The sequence below is a fragment of the Jatropha curcas genome, chromosome 8 (assembly GCF_041381405.1).
Source record: "Jatropha curcas cultivar XTBG-Jc1 chromosome 8, XTBG_Jcur_1.0, whole genome shotgun sequence".
Lineage (NCBI taxonomy): Eukaryota > Viridiplantae > Streptophyta > Magnoliopsida > Malpighiales > Euphorbiaceae > Jatropha > Jatropha curcas.
In genome coordinates this window covers 3,418,503-3,433,322 of record NC_143158.1, presented here as the reverse complement: position 1 = coordinate 3,433,322, position 14,820 = coordinate 3,418,503, and the positions used below count along the sequence as shown (strand labels likewise).

At 35.7% G+C, this 14,820-nt stretch overlaps 4 protein-coding genes across 9 annotated transcripts; 1 reads left to right on the top strand and 3 right to left on the bottom strand.

Moving 5' to 3' along the window:
* Positions 1–2,817: 2,817 nt before the first annotated feature.
* Positions 2,818–5,036, bottom strand: LOC105630401 (retrovirus-related Pol polyprotein from transposon RE1). The gene is made up of 3 exons (XM_089724859.1): positions 4,724–5,036; positions 3,451–4,561; positions 2,818–3,205 (listed from the first exon to the last, which is right to left on the bottom strand). Exons 2-3 carry the CDS (start codon positions 4,490–4,492, stop codon positions 3,159–3,161), a joined length of 1,089 nt encoding a protein of 362 aa, XP_089580985.1. The 5' UTR covers positions 4,493–4,561; positions 4,724–5,036; the 3' UTR covers positions 2,818–3,158.
* A 2,003-nt stretch (positions 5,037–7,039) lies between these two features.
* LOC105638052 (acyl carrier protein 1, chloroplastic) lies at positions 7,040–8,094 on the top strand. The gene is made up of 4 exons (XM_012221767.4): positions 7,040–7,188; positions 7,277–7,390; positions 7,477–7,596; positions 7,715–8,094. The coding sequence occupies exons 1-4, from the start codon at positions 7,087–7,089 to the stop codon at positions 7,838–7,840; spliced, it is 462 nt and encodes a 153-aa protein (XP_012077157.2). The 5' UTR covers positions 7,040–7,086; the 3' UTR covers positions 7,841–8,094.
* Positions 7,636–11,828, bottom strand: LOC105638053 (initiation factor 4F subunit (DUF1350)). Of its 5 annotated transcripts, none has more exons than XM_037635679.2 (10): positions 11,253–11,828; positions 10,944–11,147; positions 10,657–10,714; positions 10,429–10,491; positions 9,999–10,074; positions 9,675–9,790; positions 9,093–9,182; positions 8,865–8,996; positions 8,181–8,318; positions 7,636–7,914 (listed from the first exon to the last, which is right to left on the bottom strand). In XM_037635679.2, the coding sequence occupies exons 1-9, from the start codon at positions 11,579–11,581 to the stop codon at positions 8,184–8,186; spliced, it is 1,203 nt and encodes a 400-aa protein (XP_037491607.1). In that variant the 5' UTR covers positions 11,582–11,828; the 3' UTR covers positions 7,636–7,914; positions 8,181–8,183. The 5 variants fall into 5 exon arrangements, with proteins under 5 accessions (XP_037491607.1, XP_037491606.1, XP_012077158.1 ...); XM_037635678.2 differs by having other exon boundaries at positions 7,636–7,832; positions 11,253–11,827; XM_012221768.4 differs by having other exon boundaries at positions 7,854–7,992; positions 11,253–11,827.
* Positions 11,829–12,385: 557 nt separating this feature from the next.
* Positions 12,386–14,200, bottom strand: AIP2 (RING/U-box superfamily protein). 2 transcript variants are annotated; one of them, XM_020680959.3, is made up of 5 exons: positions 13,894–14,200; positions 13,592–13,829; positions 13,290–13,489; positions 12,758–12,979; positions 12,386–12,642 (listed from the first exon to the last, which is right to left on the bottom strand). In XM_020680959.3, the coding sequence occupies exons 1-5, from the start codon at positions 14,041–14,043 to the stop codon at positions 12,493–12,495; spliced, it is 960 nt and encodes a 319-aa protein (XP_020536618.1). In that variant the 5' UTR covers positions 14,044–14,200; the 3' UTR covers positions 12,386–12,492. The 2 variants fall into 2 exon arrangements, with proteins under 2 accessions (XP_020536618.1, XP_012077156.1); XM_012221766.4 differs by having other exon boundaries at positions 13,592–13,808; positions 13,894–14,196.
* Between the last annotated feature and the right edge of the window lie 620 nt (positions 14,201–14,820).

Sequence of the window (14,820 nt, the reverse complement as noted above, 5' to 3'; positions counted from 1 at the left end):
TTCCAGAAAAATCTTGCAATGGTTGAGTTTTTAGAGGATCTTGCGGAACACATTTTGAACTTGAACTGGTTACCGGTAGAACTACGTTATCACACAATATTTGTCCTTTGACTGAGATTTTTTGTTGAGAGTCTCCACCCTTTTCTCTCCAAGAATTACAGTCACCCTTATCTCTCCATTGACTCTCACTAATGCCGATATTTGAGGAGGAGGAACCAATACTTGAAAGGGAATTGTTAATATTCCCCCGCAAACTTTGTCGGGGCTTAAGGCAAAGTTTGTTGCAGAAGCTTTGAAGAGTTGATTTGGACATTGGCTTTGTAAAGATATCAGCAACTTGACAATCAGAGGAAACATATTGTGTGACAAGCAGCCCACATGCAACCCGTTCACGCACAAAATGATAATCCAACTCGATATGTTTACTTCGTGCATGAAAGACAGGATTTACAGTCATGTGAAGAGCACTAAGATTGTCGCAATAAAGTGTGGGAGGAGATGGTAGTTCAACGTGGAGATCTTTGAGAATAAAAGTCATCCATGTAAGCTCAGCTGCAGTGTGAGCCATTGCACGATATTCTGCCTCAGTGCTTGAGCGAGAGATAGTTTGTTGTTTCTTTGCACACCAGGAGATAAGATTTTGACCAAGAAATGTGCAATATCCAGTAGTAGACCGTCTTGTCACTGTGCAACCTGCCCAATCTGCATCAGAGAAAGCAGATAGATCAAGTGTAGTGTTGGCAGTAAAACTTAATCCCATATTAATTGTTCCTTTAACATATCGTAAAATTCGCCGAACCATTTTTAAATGTCCCAATGTTGGTGCATGCATATATTGAGACATATAATTAACACTAAAGGAAAGATCAGGCCGTGTTAAAGTAAGATATTGTAAAGCTCCAACAAGTCCTCGATAATAACTAGGATCATCTAAGAGAGTATCACTAGATGACTGTTTTGTTTTAGACTCAAGTGGTGTACTTATGGGCTTGCAATCAACCATATTGGAGCGTTCAAGGATGGTCAAAGCATAATGTGATTGAGACAAATGAAGGCCACTTATTGTTGTAGTTATTTCTATTCCAAGAAAATGATGAATCGGGCCTAAGTCCTTCATGGCAAATTCACTACCTAGCAACATAATGAATTTTGAAACAAGCATAGGATTTGACCCTGTAAGCAGCATGTCATCAACGTAAAGGAGCAAAATTAATGACCCATAATCAGAATGAAAAACAAATAATGACGGATCAGCCAAACTACAAAAAAAACCATATTTAAGAAGAAAAGTACTAAACCGATCAAACCAAGCACGAGGTGCTTGTTTAAGACCATAAAGGGCTTTTTGTAGTTTGCAAACATATGACGGATGTTGAGGATCTGCCATTCCAGGTGGCTGTTGCATGTATAAATCTTCAGAAACTAACCCATGCAAGAAGGCATTTTTAACATCTAACTGTCGAAGAGACCATTTTTGAACAAGGGCTATAGTAATGATCATGCGAATTGTCCCTGGTTTGACAACTGGAGAGAAAGTTTCTGTGTAGTCTAACCCATCAATTTGATGATACCCCTTAGCAACAAGTCGAGCTTTTAGTCTATCTAATGACCCATCTGGATTCAGTTTGGATTTAAACACCCATTTTGACCCAATAACATGCATGTCTGGTGTTCGAGGAACTAACGTCCATGTTTCATTCTTATGAAGTGCTGCTAGTTCCTCGTCCATAGCAGCTTTCCAACCAGGATGAGCCAACGCAGCTTTTATGGTGTGGGGTTCACGTGGTATATTGGCTGAAGTGACAACATTTAAGGCATACTTAGGATTCGGTTTGATTACACCTAATTTAGACCGAGTGACCATGGGATGGACTAACGACCTTGTTGGGGAAAGGCTATGATGGGAAGATTGTGGTGACTCACTCACAACTTGGGGATCTATTGCTAGAATAGACCCATGAGATTCTTGAAGTTCTGGTAAAGGATTTGTTTCAGGTGTGATCGACAGACTAGGACTATGAGACTCAGTCTCGGCCATATTCAATTCGTCACTGCCTCGTGTGTCATTCTGTGGAGTACTGATATCAACTGGCAATAATGGACTTTGACATGGAGGTATGGAAGGGTCTGGAATTGACTCTGCAAAAGTAGATTTGTTAGTATGTGATAACCAAGTATCAAAAATAGTATTCACCTGCAATTGATTTATCACCGACTTATTTTTATATGGAAACACTAACTCATCAAAGACCACATGTCGAGAGATAAATGTTTTTTTGCTCGAAGGATGATAACATTTATATGCCTTATGTTTTTCACTATAGCCTACAAAAACGCAAAGAAGACTTTTTGGATCAAATTTATGTTTTCGTAAATCCCAAGTATAGGGAAAGCACTTAGACCCAAATGTTCGAAGGCAAGAGTAATCTGGATGTGACCCATGAAGAGCAAAATATGGTGTTTCAAAATTAATTGCAGACGATGGTAAACGATTCATAAGATACACTGCTGTAGTGAAGGCTTCTATCCACAAGAATAAGGGTGCACCACTTTGAAACAACATTGTCATTCCTAATTCTCTTATAGTCCTATGCCGCCTTTCAACTAAACCATTTTGCTCAGGAGTATATGGGGCTGAAACCTGATGAACAATACCAGTTGAAAGAAAATGAGATGACAGTTTGTAATTAATGAACTCACCACCACCATCTGAATGAAAAATTTTGATTTGCTTGTTAAATTGTCTTGAAGCATATTTCTCAAAAGCTAAGTACACATCAAAAAAATCAGACTTATTACACATAGGAACAATCCACGTATACTTTGAAAAATCATCAACAAAACAAGCATAATATTTAAACTTTCCAATTGACAAAATAGGTGCAGGTCCCCACAAATCACAATGAATTTTTTCGAAAATACCAGTACTTGAGTGTTCTGAACAAGAAAAAGGTAAACGACTAAGTTTTCCTAATTGACAACTATCACAAAGATGCTCGGACCTTGTTGTACCAATGACATCAATAAGTCCTTTATTTTTTAACAAATTCAAAGCTGAAGATTGAGGATGTCCTAGGCGTTGATGCCAAATTTCTGCAGTGCCTGATTTAAATCGATGAGAAAAATATAATTCTGGTGAATTAGGTAGAACATAGAGATCACCCTTGCGTTTCCCTTTGATCACTGGCTGTCCTGTTTCCCGTTGCTTAACACAAAAATCAACATTAGTAAATTCACAATTAACAGGAAATTGTTCAGTTAACTGACTCACTGAAAGTAAATTTTTTGTTAAGTTTGGAACCAACAAAACATCATTGAGAGGTAAGGTTGATGTTTTTTGTTTCACACAAGCATCACCGATTGCAAGAATTGGCATGAAGGAACCATCTCCAATCATTACTGAATCTGCAATAGAATTTTTACGAAGGTTAGTTAATATATTAGCCTTACCTGTCATATGATTGGAAGCTGCTGTATCAGTTGTCCATTCAGTGTCAGTAACAGAGGTATCCAAAGTGAGTGCTGCAAGGGCTTGTGGAATTTCATTTTGTTGAGTGGATTTCTTTGGCACCCACCAACATATCTTAGCAACATGACCCATTACCCCACAGTACTGACATTGTTGGTCACGATATTGTTCCCTCTCTGCAGATGTCATACGACGTTCACCAGGGGGTGGAGGTCGACGTTGTGAATTTGCTGCCGATAAGTCTCTTCGCTGTTGGGCTTGGAACCCACGGCCGTTGGAAGTGAATTTTTGGGATGATCCACGATAGCCTGAATGATTAAGTTGTGGGCGTTGCTGCTGTTGCCCGAAAAAAGCCATATGATGAGTAAGAGATGAAGCTGACATGTCTGTGTGATTAGAGAATAAGTTGCGCCTTTGATCATGATTCTGTAACTGAGAGACTAACTCGGCATATGATGGTAGAGGAGGCTTCAACATGGTTGTTGTGAATATTTCATATTGAGGACCAAGACTTGTGAGAAGACAGAACACCTTTTCTTTGTCAGAAACTGGCTTTCCAATGGCTGATAAATTGTCACAGAGAGCTTTGAAAGTACGGATATGTTCTGTGATTGTTGTGGTTTCTTCTTTCCGGAGATACCGAAGATTTTGCAGCAATGTGTATTCACGTTCCTGTGAGTCTTGTGCATAAGCATTTTTTAGAGCCTCCCAAACAGCATGGGCTGTGTCGAGTCCAACAACAAGTGCAAGGGCCTCTTCCGAAAGTGTGCCAATAAGCCACCCTCGAAGAAGCCGATCTGTCTTTCGCCATTGTACAAATTCATCTGTTAGTTGAAGTGTTGAATTTTCTGCAGCTGTATTTGTATATCTATTTGGAGCAGGATCTTCATTTGTGAGGTGTCCTACTATGTCTTGACTCTCAGCAAGAGCCAGTGCTTGTTCACGCCACAAAGGGTAATTGTTTGAGGTGAGTCGAAGGGTGATAAAGTTGCCAACATTGAGAGATAGGGTAGAAGTAGTCATGGTGTGAAGAATGAACCTGTAACTGGTTTAGCTTAGTATCCACACAGGCTCTGATACCATGCGAAAAAACTGAAAAAATAAAATGGATTTATTAATTACTGAGAACGTGGATACAAAAACAAAAAACAAAACCTTGATTTTTTTCTTAAGCTTAGTATCTAGACTATTTATACAGAAAACAGAGACTAAAGATAAGATAAAATCAATCTCAAACTTGAAACAGAAACCAACCAAATCTCCTAGAGCTTGCGTCTGAATTTTGCTAAAGATCATGTAAAGTTTGATTTTCCAGAAAAATCTTGCAATGGTTGAGTTTTTAGAGGATCTTGCGGAACACATTTTGAACTTGAACTGGTTACCGGTAGAACTACGTTATCACACAATATTTGTCCTTTGACTGAGATTTTTTGTTGAGAGTCTCCACCCTTTTCTCTCCAAGAATTACAGTCACCCTTATCTCTCCATTGACTCTCACTAATGCCGATATTTGAGGAGGAGGAACCAATACTTGAAAGGGAATTGTTAATAGCTAGTAAGTAGCAACCAAACCAAAACCATACATATTATGCACCAAAACGACATGACCTCCTCTCTTGCATATAAATTGTTTTATGGTTTTTGATTTTTTGAATGACAAGTTGCAACCAATCAGAAGCAGCCAAAACCAATCTTCCATATATATCTCAGAGAAGGAAAGGGATTTGCCCTTTCTCACTATACCCCACATCCACCCCTTCGCCCTCTCTCTCTCTCTCTCTCTCTCTGCTAACTTGCCCTTAACAAGGGCCACTGGATAACCATAAGGGGTAAGTGTGATTTCTTTTGTTTTATACATAAATACTTTTATTAGGGTTACAGTAGGAGATAGGTGATAAGATGATAAAATTATTATTGTTTTAATTTTAGACTTGAATGCAAGCACATGATAGTGGCTGTAGGTGTCATGCATGCAAATTTTGCAACAGACGGGTGTGCTCTGTGCATGCTTTGCATTCAAAGAAAAACTATGGCCTGTCACATTGTGGATCGTTTTTACATTTTCCACCGTCTTTTTTAAATCAATCATAATATTAATATTTTCCAAGAATAAAATTAACTAAAAAAAATTAAAAATTTTCATTATTCTAATTTTAACTGGAGTTTATAATTTTAAAGTTGATTATACTATTATAATTTATTCCGAACACAAAATCAAATCCAGATTTACCGGCAGATCATACATAACATGATAAGATGTTAATCGGGATAAACACCGGTCTTGGTCAATATTTGATCAAGAAATAGATGAGGTTGGTTTTGGGTTATCCTTGCTTATGTGTGTAACTATATTATTTGACATGCATCGTATGTGTCAGATATCAGTTTTTTCTTTCCTTGGATATCTGTTTTTCGTTTTCTTGTTTTTTTCTATTTTGGCGATAACACATGAATATTGATTTTCACAATCTAATTAATAATAGTTTATATTTTGTACAATTTGAACTGAATAACTTGAATTTTAGAGATTAAAATTGATGGGAAATTTCCATATTTATCTAAATTTTTGATGATTTGATTTGTTGAGAAGATGAACTTATTCCAAGTAAGGATTGATTATCCAAAAACCGATTTATGTGTTTGTTCTGGAATGATCGTCACCCCATTTGGCCCATTCCTATGCAATTTGAGCCGCCTACAAAAGCATTCTTCATATTCACAGGCTTTTGTCGCCTCGTTTATCTTTGAAAATATTTGTTTTCAATTTTAAGTTTCTCCAATTTCTCTCTTTTTACACTGAGCGTTTGATTGTCAGAAAAATCTTATAACAGAATTATTTATTTCAAAAAAAAAGAGGTCGTCCATTTATATTTTTTCCATATAAAATATAACATTTACACTTTAATTATAAAAAATATTTAGTCAAATATAAATTTTATATAGTATTATATATCTATTTTAAAAGATTATATAAATAAATGTTAATTCATCACGAAATAACATGAAACCCAAAAGAAACAATTCAACTACCCCTTAACAAAAAATACACATTGTCTGTTGCATTAGTGAGTTATTTTTATTAAATAGTACTTTATGAATATTATTTATATTTTTTTTTGTTAATAATTAGTATAAATATTTTATTACATTATTATTTATGGTAACAAAATTTATTCTTTTTTTATAATTCACTACAGTTTAACCAAACAGAACTGTTTTAATTTCATAAAAAAAATTATTTTCATCCAACTATGATAATTCAACATTTTTAAATTTACTCTTTTAGACATCTATTTTCACTTTGCATATGATGTTAATTTTCAAAACCAAACGCTCCACAGTGAACGAGAAATTTCGATAAATTTAAGTGAAAAAATTTAAATAATAAAATTACAAATATGTAAGCAGAAACTGACTGACAGACAACATAGAAGCGGCCGCCCAATTCCAAGGCCCAAAAACAAAAAGTAAGCATTGGAATTATCATATGCAGGCCAGCAATTTCTTCTAAATCCCTATATATACACCTCAAGCATTTAACAAAACTTTCAAGTTTCTAATCCAATTCACTATTTTTCTCATTTTTTCTGTTTTATTACAACTTTTAAATTGCTTACATGGCTAGCTTTCTTGCATCCCCTACATTGCAATTGGGCACCCTCCCCAGCAACCCCAGGGTCAGTGCCCCCACTGCCCAGAAAAAGAGCTTCTCCATCAATGTGGGTGTCACTTATTTCTAACAAGTTTATATTTTTTTTCTTTTTTTTTTTAATAAATAATTGATGGAAAAATTACATATAAATGCAGGGAGGTCCTTTATTTTTGGGGCTAAAACATGTACCAAAAATCCAATTGTCCAAGGCAACTAAGGCTTCTTCTTCCACTAGGTATAGATGCTTCAGGACTACCATTTCATGCTCTGTAAGCAGTTTCTTTTTATTTCTCCATTTTCAATTTCAAACATTTATTTTGTGTGAAGCTAACAAAGAAGGAATTGCATTGACTAGGCTCAACCTGAAACCCTGAATATAGTTCAGAGCACCATTGCTAAGCAGTTGTCTATCGATGAAAGCACAGTGACTCCTGAAACCAAGTTTGCAGACTTGGGAGCTGACTCCCTGGACACAGTATGTACTTATATAGACGTAAAATAAATAAATTATATGGAAGCAGAAAAATGGTTTACATATTTTCACATTAGAAGCTGAACAGACTTATATAAAACTTACAATTGAAATATCACAGGTGGAAATAATGATGGCTTTGGAAGAACAATTTGGGGTCTCGATCGGAGAAGGGGGAGCTGAGAACATTGTCACTGTTCAAGACGCTGCAGATCTCATTGAAAAAGTGCAGGCAGCTTCTGCTTAAATCAGAGAACTTACATAAATACATTGAGAACAGATATATCTTGTTTGTTTTTCTTTACTGCCACGAGAGAAATCCTGCAATGTTATTTTGCGGGTCGCAATTTTTCTTTGAAAGTTTCCAGTTGCTTTACTCTACAGTTACTCATTTGTTTCCTTTCCATAGCAAAAAGAAAATATAACTATGTCTGAGCATCATTTAGACTTTTAATCATTTGTACTTTTCTTTTTCAATGTATAAATAAGAGAAGCTGAGAATCTATGCTTACATGAGTAAATATTTGTGGACCCAAAATTTACATTTGAAAGAATTCATATTTTTGTGCTATACTATATTTACCTACATTTTAATCTTCAAAACGTCTGAACCAGTCGACAATGGTTCTGGAGAGAGCTCTAGTCTCATTCAATGCAAGAGTCTTAAGTACTTGAGCAATGGCATCTGCGGGAGTATACACATAACCTACTTGCCATCTCGGTTCCTAATCAGACACAGAGAAACGTTACTACAAGGACATTCATGAGGGAGGAGGGATACAATCATACAAATATCTGTGTGCACAAGTGTAAATACTACACATTCACAGTACCAAAATTCTGAGCACACATTTTCTTACATACAGTAAAACTTCAGAAAAATAAATCTCTTGCCTAATATATGTTAAGCACAAGTACAAAAAATACCAATATGACTGGCTATATTAAATAAAGAAAAGCTCTCCAGGAACGTGAAAATTGTACCCTCGTGCATAACTCAAAAGGCGGAACTGGTAAGTTGCAAATTTCTTCTCTTTTCTTATATGAATTTGTTAGGTTATGTTAGACAATTTTTTTATGGGATCTTCTCATTAAAACAGAAGTATAGCAAATAAGTAGTTTTAGCATGAGGGAAGGGATTATAGTTGTTCCAACACGATGGAGTTTCTGGAAGGTTCAAACAGGTAAAACCAAATTACTTTGCTAAGAAGTAATGGCATCACACGTTCCAGCACCCATCTATGCAGAAACAAAGAGTATGCATGGTGTACCTGTACACATGGTGTGAGATGGTTGCCACTTAATTGGACCTTTTCAATTGTCCCACCTATGGATTCAACACGAGGCTTCAAGGTCTCTTCAAGAAGATCTGTCTCATCAATTGTATCAGAATTGAACTTCACCTAATGTACAAACACATACACCAGCACATATAAGGTTATTGAACAAGGGTATCCACTTCGTATACATTCTGGAATACAAAAGGATATCATATGTACCAGTAGGGTGTGTTGGACATTGTAGGAGTTCCTACAGCAATCACGATTTTCAGAAGGTTTGGGCTTGAACTCTGACACCCCCTGTGTGACCTAGTAGAGATGACACTAAGTTTAGATTTATTGATTGAAGTCCATAAAATTACCATCCTATGACCCAAATCTGCTTTAGGACATTCAATGAGGTAATGACATGAAGAAAAATTGTAACAGAAAACAAGGGTGCCGAGCCCAAAAGATTTCAACATGTAATCATTCACAAGAAAAAGGCATCTGCAGTGCAGGAAGCTGTCCATATGTAAGAATCAGAAGAATCAGGGAAGAATGGTCCATCATATCATATGCCACTTTCCCCTCCCTTTCTGTAGAGAACCTGTCTCTAAGACTTTTACCTGTACCTTCCAGTCACAAAGGAGCCACCTTGCCCTTATCATTATACTAAGATGACCCGCATAGATATTATAAATAGGAGCAATCAATCAACAGAAATGGTTTAACAGGTCCATAGAGTAAATCTGTTCCAGCAAAATTGGAACCATCTGTTATCTATGTTTGCTCCACCACTGCAAACAGATATCAGCATACCTGATTCAGTACCGAGGGCAACTGATCAACAAATTTGGTCAATGAGGTAAGGGCTTCTTGTTCACTTTCTGGTATTATTGCTCCAGCAGCATCAATTAGCATTCTCCATGCATCTCCTGGATATATGTCATCATGAAAATCAGGATCATGTCTCAATTCACACAAATGGTTTGCTCCACAAGCAGAGACTAGGAAATCAATTGGCATTTTGATTTAAAGTTCTTTTACTGCATCACATTATGTATTTTAGGAACCCAAACTAGATAAGTTTTAATTCAAACTACATTACCAAAGGCAAGATGTGAGAAGCAGTGTATGATTTACCTGAGGCACTCCTAGCCATTGAATACATTGGGGATGCCTCCACAATTGGCATCATCTGATTAACGAGTGGACCAAACTGCACTCAAAAATTAAAGCCATGAAGAGCATAATATCAATTAGACAAAGAAACTTAGCTTTTGCAAGCACATTGTGGTGGTGATCAAATTGTGAGCAAATGCAATCAATACAGTTCAATGGACAAATTCTACTTTTTGTCCATTATGAAAAGGCATCAAGGAGCATATCTTAATGAATTTTTGTTAGACCAGGATAACTTCAACATCATGAAAATCAAATGCTTTCATATTTTAAGTTGCTAAGCTACAAATCAAACAAATGGGATTCAAAGTGTAAGAACGACACCATGCATCAGCAGAGCCTAATAATCAAGACAAAATCCAATATTGAAAAATATGAAACAGATATTTACCTGCTCAAAATATGGAACTGCCTCCGTAGCAGGCCTGTTGTTGAATGAGATTATGACATTAGCCTTACAGAAGAGATAATACTCTTTGTCACAATCCACGAATTGCTCCAGTTATTATAAAATAAACAAAATTCATAATTTGCATTCTGCTTATCTAAAACTATAATTTCTTCTTTCCTGTTAGACAATAACCAGTTCAAGAACCAGTCTAGTAGGGGAAACTCAAACCTTTGGTATATTGTCACAGAAATAACTTCCTGTAAGAACTTGGAGAAGTGCACCATTGCTGCAACATCCATGTAAAACAAGAAAGTATTGTCACTCAAGTGACGGATTAAGTTAATTTTAAAAAGATGGGTCAAATCACAAGCTCATAATGGAACAACAGATAACCAACTCTTAAATATGATAAAATATACATAGTAATAATACCTAAACTGTTTTGCTAATCACAAGCTACCATGAAAAAATAGTGGCTGCCAAAATTGAAGTGGGAAAGAAAGGAATTGAACAACCTATGACCAACTGAAAAAATAGGAAGGCCAACGAGCTGGGCAGCCGTTAAATCGGCATCAGGCAATCCTGATGTTAGTATTAAATCCAAGCAAGTGTTAAACCTCTCATAAACTTGATTAGCAGCATGAGCATGATCAAATGTCACATTATAAGGCACCAAAATGATAAGAAACCCTTCCTTTGCCAATAACTCTATTAGGTAACTGAAAAACACACACAGAGAGGCAACTAAATTAAGAAATCACATCAAAAGAAAGATAATCTACGACAAATAGAGAAAAGTTTGATTAAGGAGAGATTATTATTACCCATAGGTGACTTCAGGGACAGCTCCGATGAACGCACCGCCCAAGAACTTGATAATAGCACGCGTGTTTTTACCTTTAGGTGGAGGAATCGCTAAACATGAGTCTATGCTAGTGTATATTTTCTTGTTCCTATTGTTGTTAGTAGCGTTGTATGTAAAGCTGTTACTGCTACTTCTACCGACATACCCATTTGAAACCAGTTTCGTAAACGAACTCTTTTTAATTCTGTGTGTAGAAATCCATGGAGAGAGAACTGGACGGCACTTGAAAGAGCTAATTAGAGGAAGCTTGTTTGTAGAGATTGAACTAACTGAGGTTGCCAATTCCATAATCAATGTTAGTGTTTGAAATTTGAACAGTGAGTACTGATTAGTGTCAAGCGCTGATTTTTGTAGAAGAAGAAGAAGAAGGCTCTGGCTGTAGACTGTGAGAGAACTGCACGTGGCGGTGGATGTTGGAATTAATTATTGCAGCAAAAGTATCAGAGAAGTGGATTTTAGTGGAATAAATGGAAATTAACGAATGCTTATGATTTTGCCACGAATCTAGTTTGGGTTCCTCTTGTATAAATAGATATTGGACTAGGACGGGCCCTTCTCACTAACCTGGGGCCATCATACAATCCTGTCTTCTGTTTGGTTTACCAGAAAATGTGGGTAATGAAAAGAAAATTCTAAAGGAGGAATCTTTTGGACTCTCTCTGTGTGTATTGTTTACCAGGATCTACATAAAGCGGTTCCATGCTTAATTAGCCAGACTTTTTCGAAACAACTGCTTTGCATTATCAAAGAACCCGTTAGGGGGAAAAAAAAAAAAAAAAAAAGAGAAACTTATAATTACTTGCAATTGATTTAACTCATTCTTACAAGCAAAATGGCCTGATTTAGTGCAACAGATGGTGTAACGAAATTGCACTAATTTGATGATCCATAGGCTTAACCTGAAACTCTATACAATGTAGCCTTTCAAAGGCAAAATATAGATGTCAATTCAAATGTGTCACTAAACAGTGGATGCTTAGAAGCCATGGAAATGCCATTCAGATTAAACACATAATTACAACAAGAACACCTACAACTTTTTGTGCCCAACCATTATGAAAGAATTATATATGCAACAAAGAGGTGTTCAAATAACATCAAGTTTGAAAGAATAATCATTAGAACTCAATAATGTATCATCTACAAATACAGTAATGAATTATAGATTATTGACTATGAATACAGTGACTGACAGTCATCTAAATAAAAATGAATTCGCCACCACGAACAGCATTGGCGGCACCTTTCCTCTCCTCTTCAGCCTCTTTCTCGCACTCTTTCCAGCTCTCATATACATGATCATCAGTTTGCAGCTCATGCCGGCAAATTGGACAAGAATTATGCTCATCCTGTGCAAAGGTTGCTTCCAATCAGAAACATGCATTGTTTGATAGTATTTGTCATATGCAGCTCAAGTATTTGACAGTACTGAAAAGCAAATGTTAACACAATCAAGAAGCTTACCAGCCATGGCTTTAGACAAGGAGGATGGAATGTGTGCTTGCAAGGCAACTCTTGCATCTTATCATTAACCACCAAATTCTCCTTACAAATTGCACACTCTGCATCTTGTCCAAGCCTGGCCAAGATTTCCTCCGTGAGAGTAATGACTGGAAGCTTTGCAACAACCTCTTTACTGGCGGGAGGCGCTTTTGGAACTCTAGATTCATTGTCTGGAACCATAATCTTAAAGACAGAAATATTAAAATGAGCCCAATGTTAATTCCTTGAACAAAACATCAGTTCCATTAACCACACATCATTAAATTAAATCAGATAAAAATATGGATTCAAAGGACGAATCCATCTGAATGTAAACTCCAAACACCATTAAGATTTAAAAACAGAACGTGAAAACATCGAACACTGCTAAAAGTTTCAAACTAAACAGTTAAATTAATTACATAATTAAGTTAATTCCTATTATTTCCTCGGGGAAAAAATTAAAACCATAAGGTTTAATTCAAAAGGACAAACTTGAGGAGCTGAATTCTACCTCAGGTATAATGTCATCAAGGTTGCTTATGAGCTCTTCTAGCATAGCGGAAGCATTTCTCGTCGTGTTATTATGGTCGGATGGACCTCCAGCGGATTCAGCCTCCAAAATAGAGGCTGCTCGCATTAAGTTTGACTGCAACAGCCACAGAGGCTCTGGTGGCTCAGGATCCACGGTAAGGTGACCCTCAAAAAGATACCCTATAATTGAATATTATATGCACAATAACAAAATCAGGAAAAAAAATTGTAAAATTCATAAACTTTCCAATAAAAAAGATGCATTTTTTACAGAAATTCAACCTCCACGAGAGGAACTCGAGGAAACGTCAGGAGGATTTTGGGCCAGATTCAATTGTTCTTTGGCTTGGGCAATACAATTCTTCAAATGCTCCTTTTCAGATGAATCAGAAACCAAGACTTCTGCTTGCTCAAATAGCCCTAATCCGGCGTGCCAGAAACCAGGCGCTGTGTATCTCGTTTTTAAAATCGTCGCTACTCGACAAATAACAGTATAGAACTGCAATTCAACACCGGAATTCTAAAATGATTTAAAATTTAGAAACGAAATCGATCTCAACTTGAAGGAGAAGAAAGAGGCTTACTGTTTTGCGAAGAGAGGTGGAAGCAGAAGGGTAGAACTTTAGGAAAAGGGATTTGATAGAAGATACAGCATCTTCGAACTTCTGTTTCTTTCCCAGCTGTTTCTGCAATTCTTCTAATTGCTGTTTCAATCCTTCCTCAGATGATGCCATTTTTGTTTTCTCGCAATTCAAAATCTGGAACTTACAAAAGCTTCAATTTTTGCTGTGTTGAATTTCTGTTCTGAATTTATGATATTCTTTTTCTTAGCGAAGGGGAAACCAGGGCCTGTTTGAGTAATGGTTTGGTCTGTTATTATATTTCTAACGCGGAAAGGATTCTAGAATTGTCAAATTTTCATTCTGAAAATTAAAAAAAACAAATTCATCCAATAAAAATGATTTTTTTATAATGAAAAATTTTAATGGGCTAAAAAACAAAATATTTAACAGGAGAAAAGTGGATTGGATTCAAATTCTCTTCAAGCGGAAGAGATTTTATTTTTATTATGTAATTATAATAATATTTCAACTATTTAAATCTATCGATGAATTAAAAGATAATTATTAATAAATTATTAATGATAAAAAATTGAAAAATTATATTTCTAGTATACCTTATTATTATGATATTTATTGAATATTTAAATTTATAAAATTATATTTATTAGATATTTTTACTTTAAAAATTTTCGATCAATATAATTTTATAATTTATAAAATTAGATAAATTAAATATTTAAAAAATAGATACGTTTATATATATATATATATATATATATATATATATATATAATAATTTTGTTTCTATTCTGGCTTCTTTTTTAAATCTGTTAAATTATATTGCAATAGAATATTACCATATGTTGTGTGATTATTTTTCTTAATGAGGAGGAAACAGGAAACCGTGACAGTAATATCTGCTAACTATCAACGTGGAAAGAATCCAGA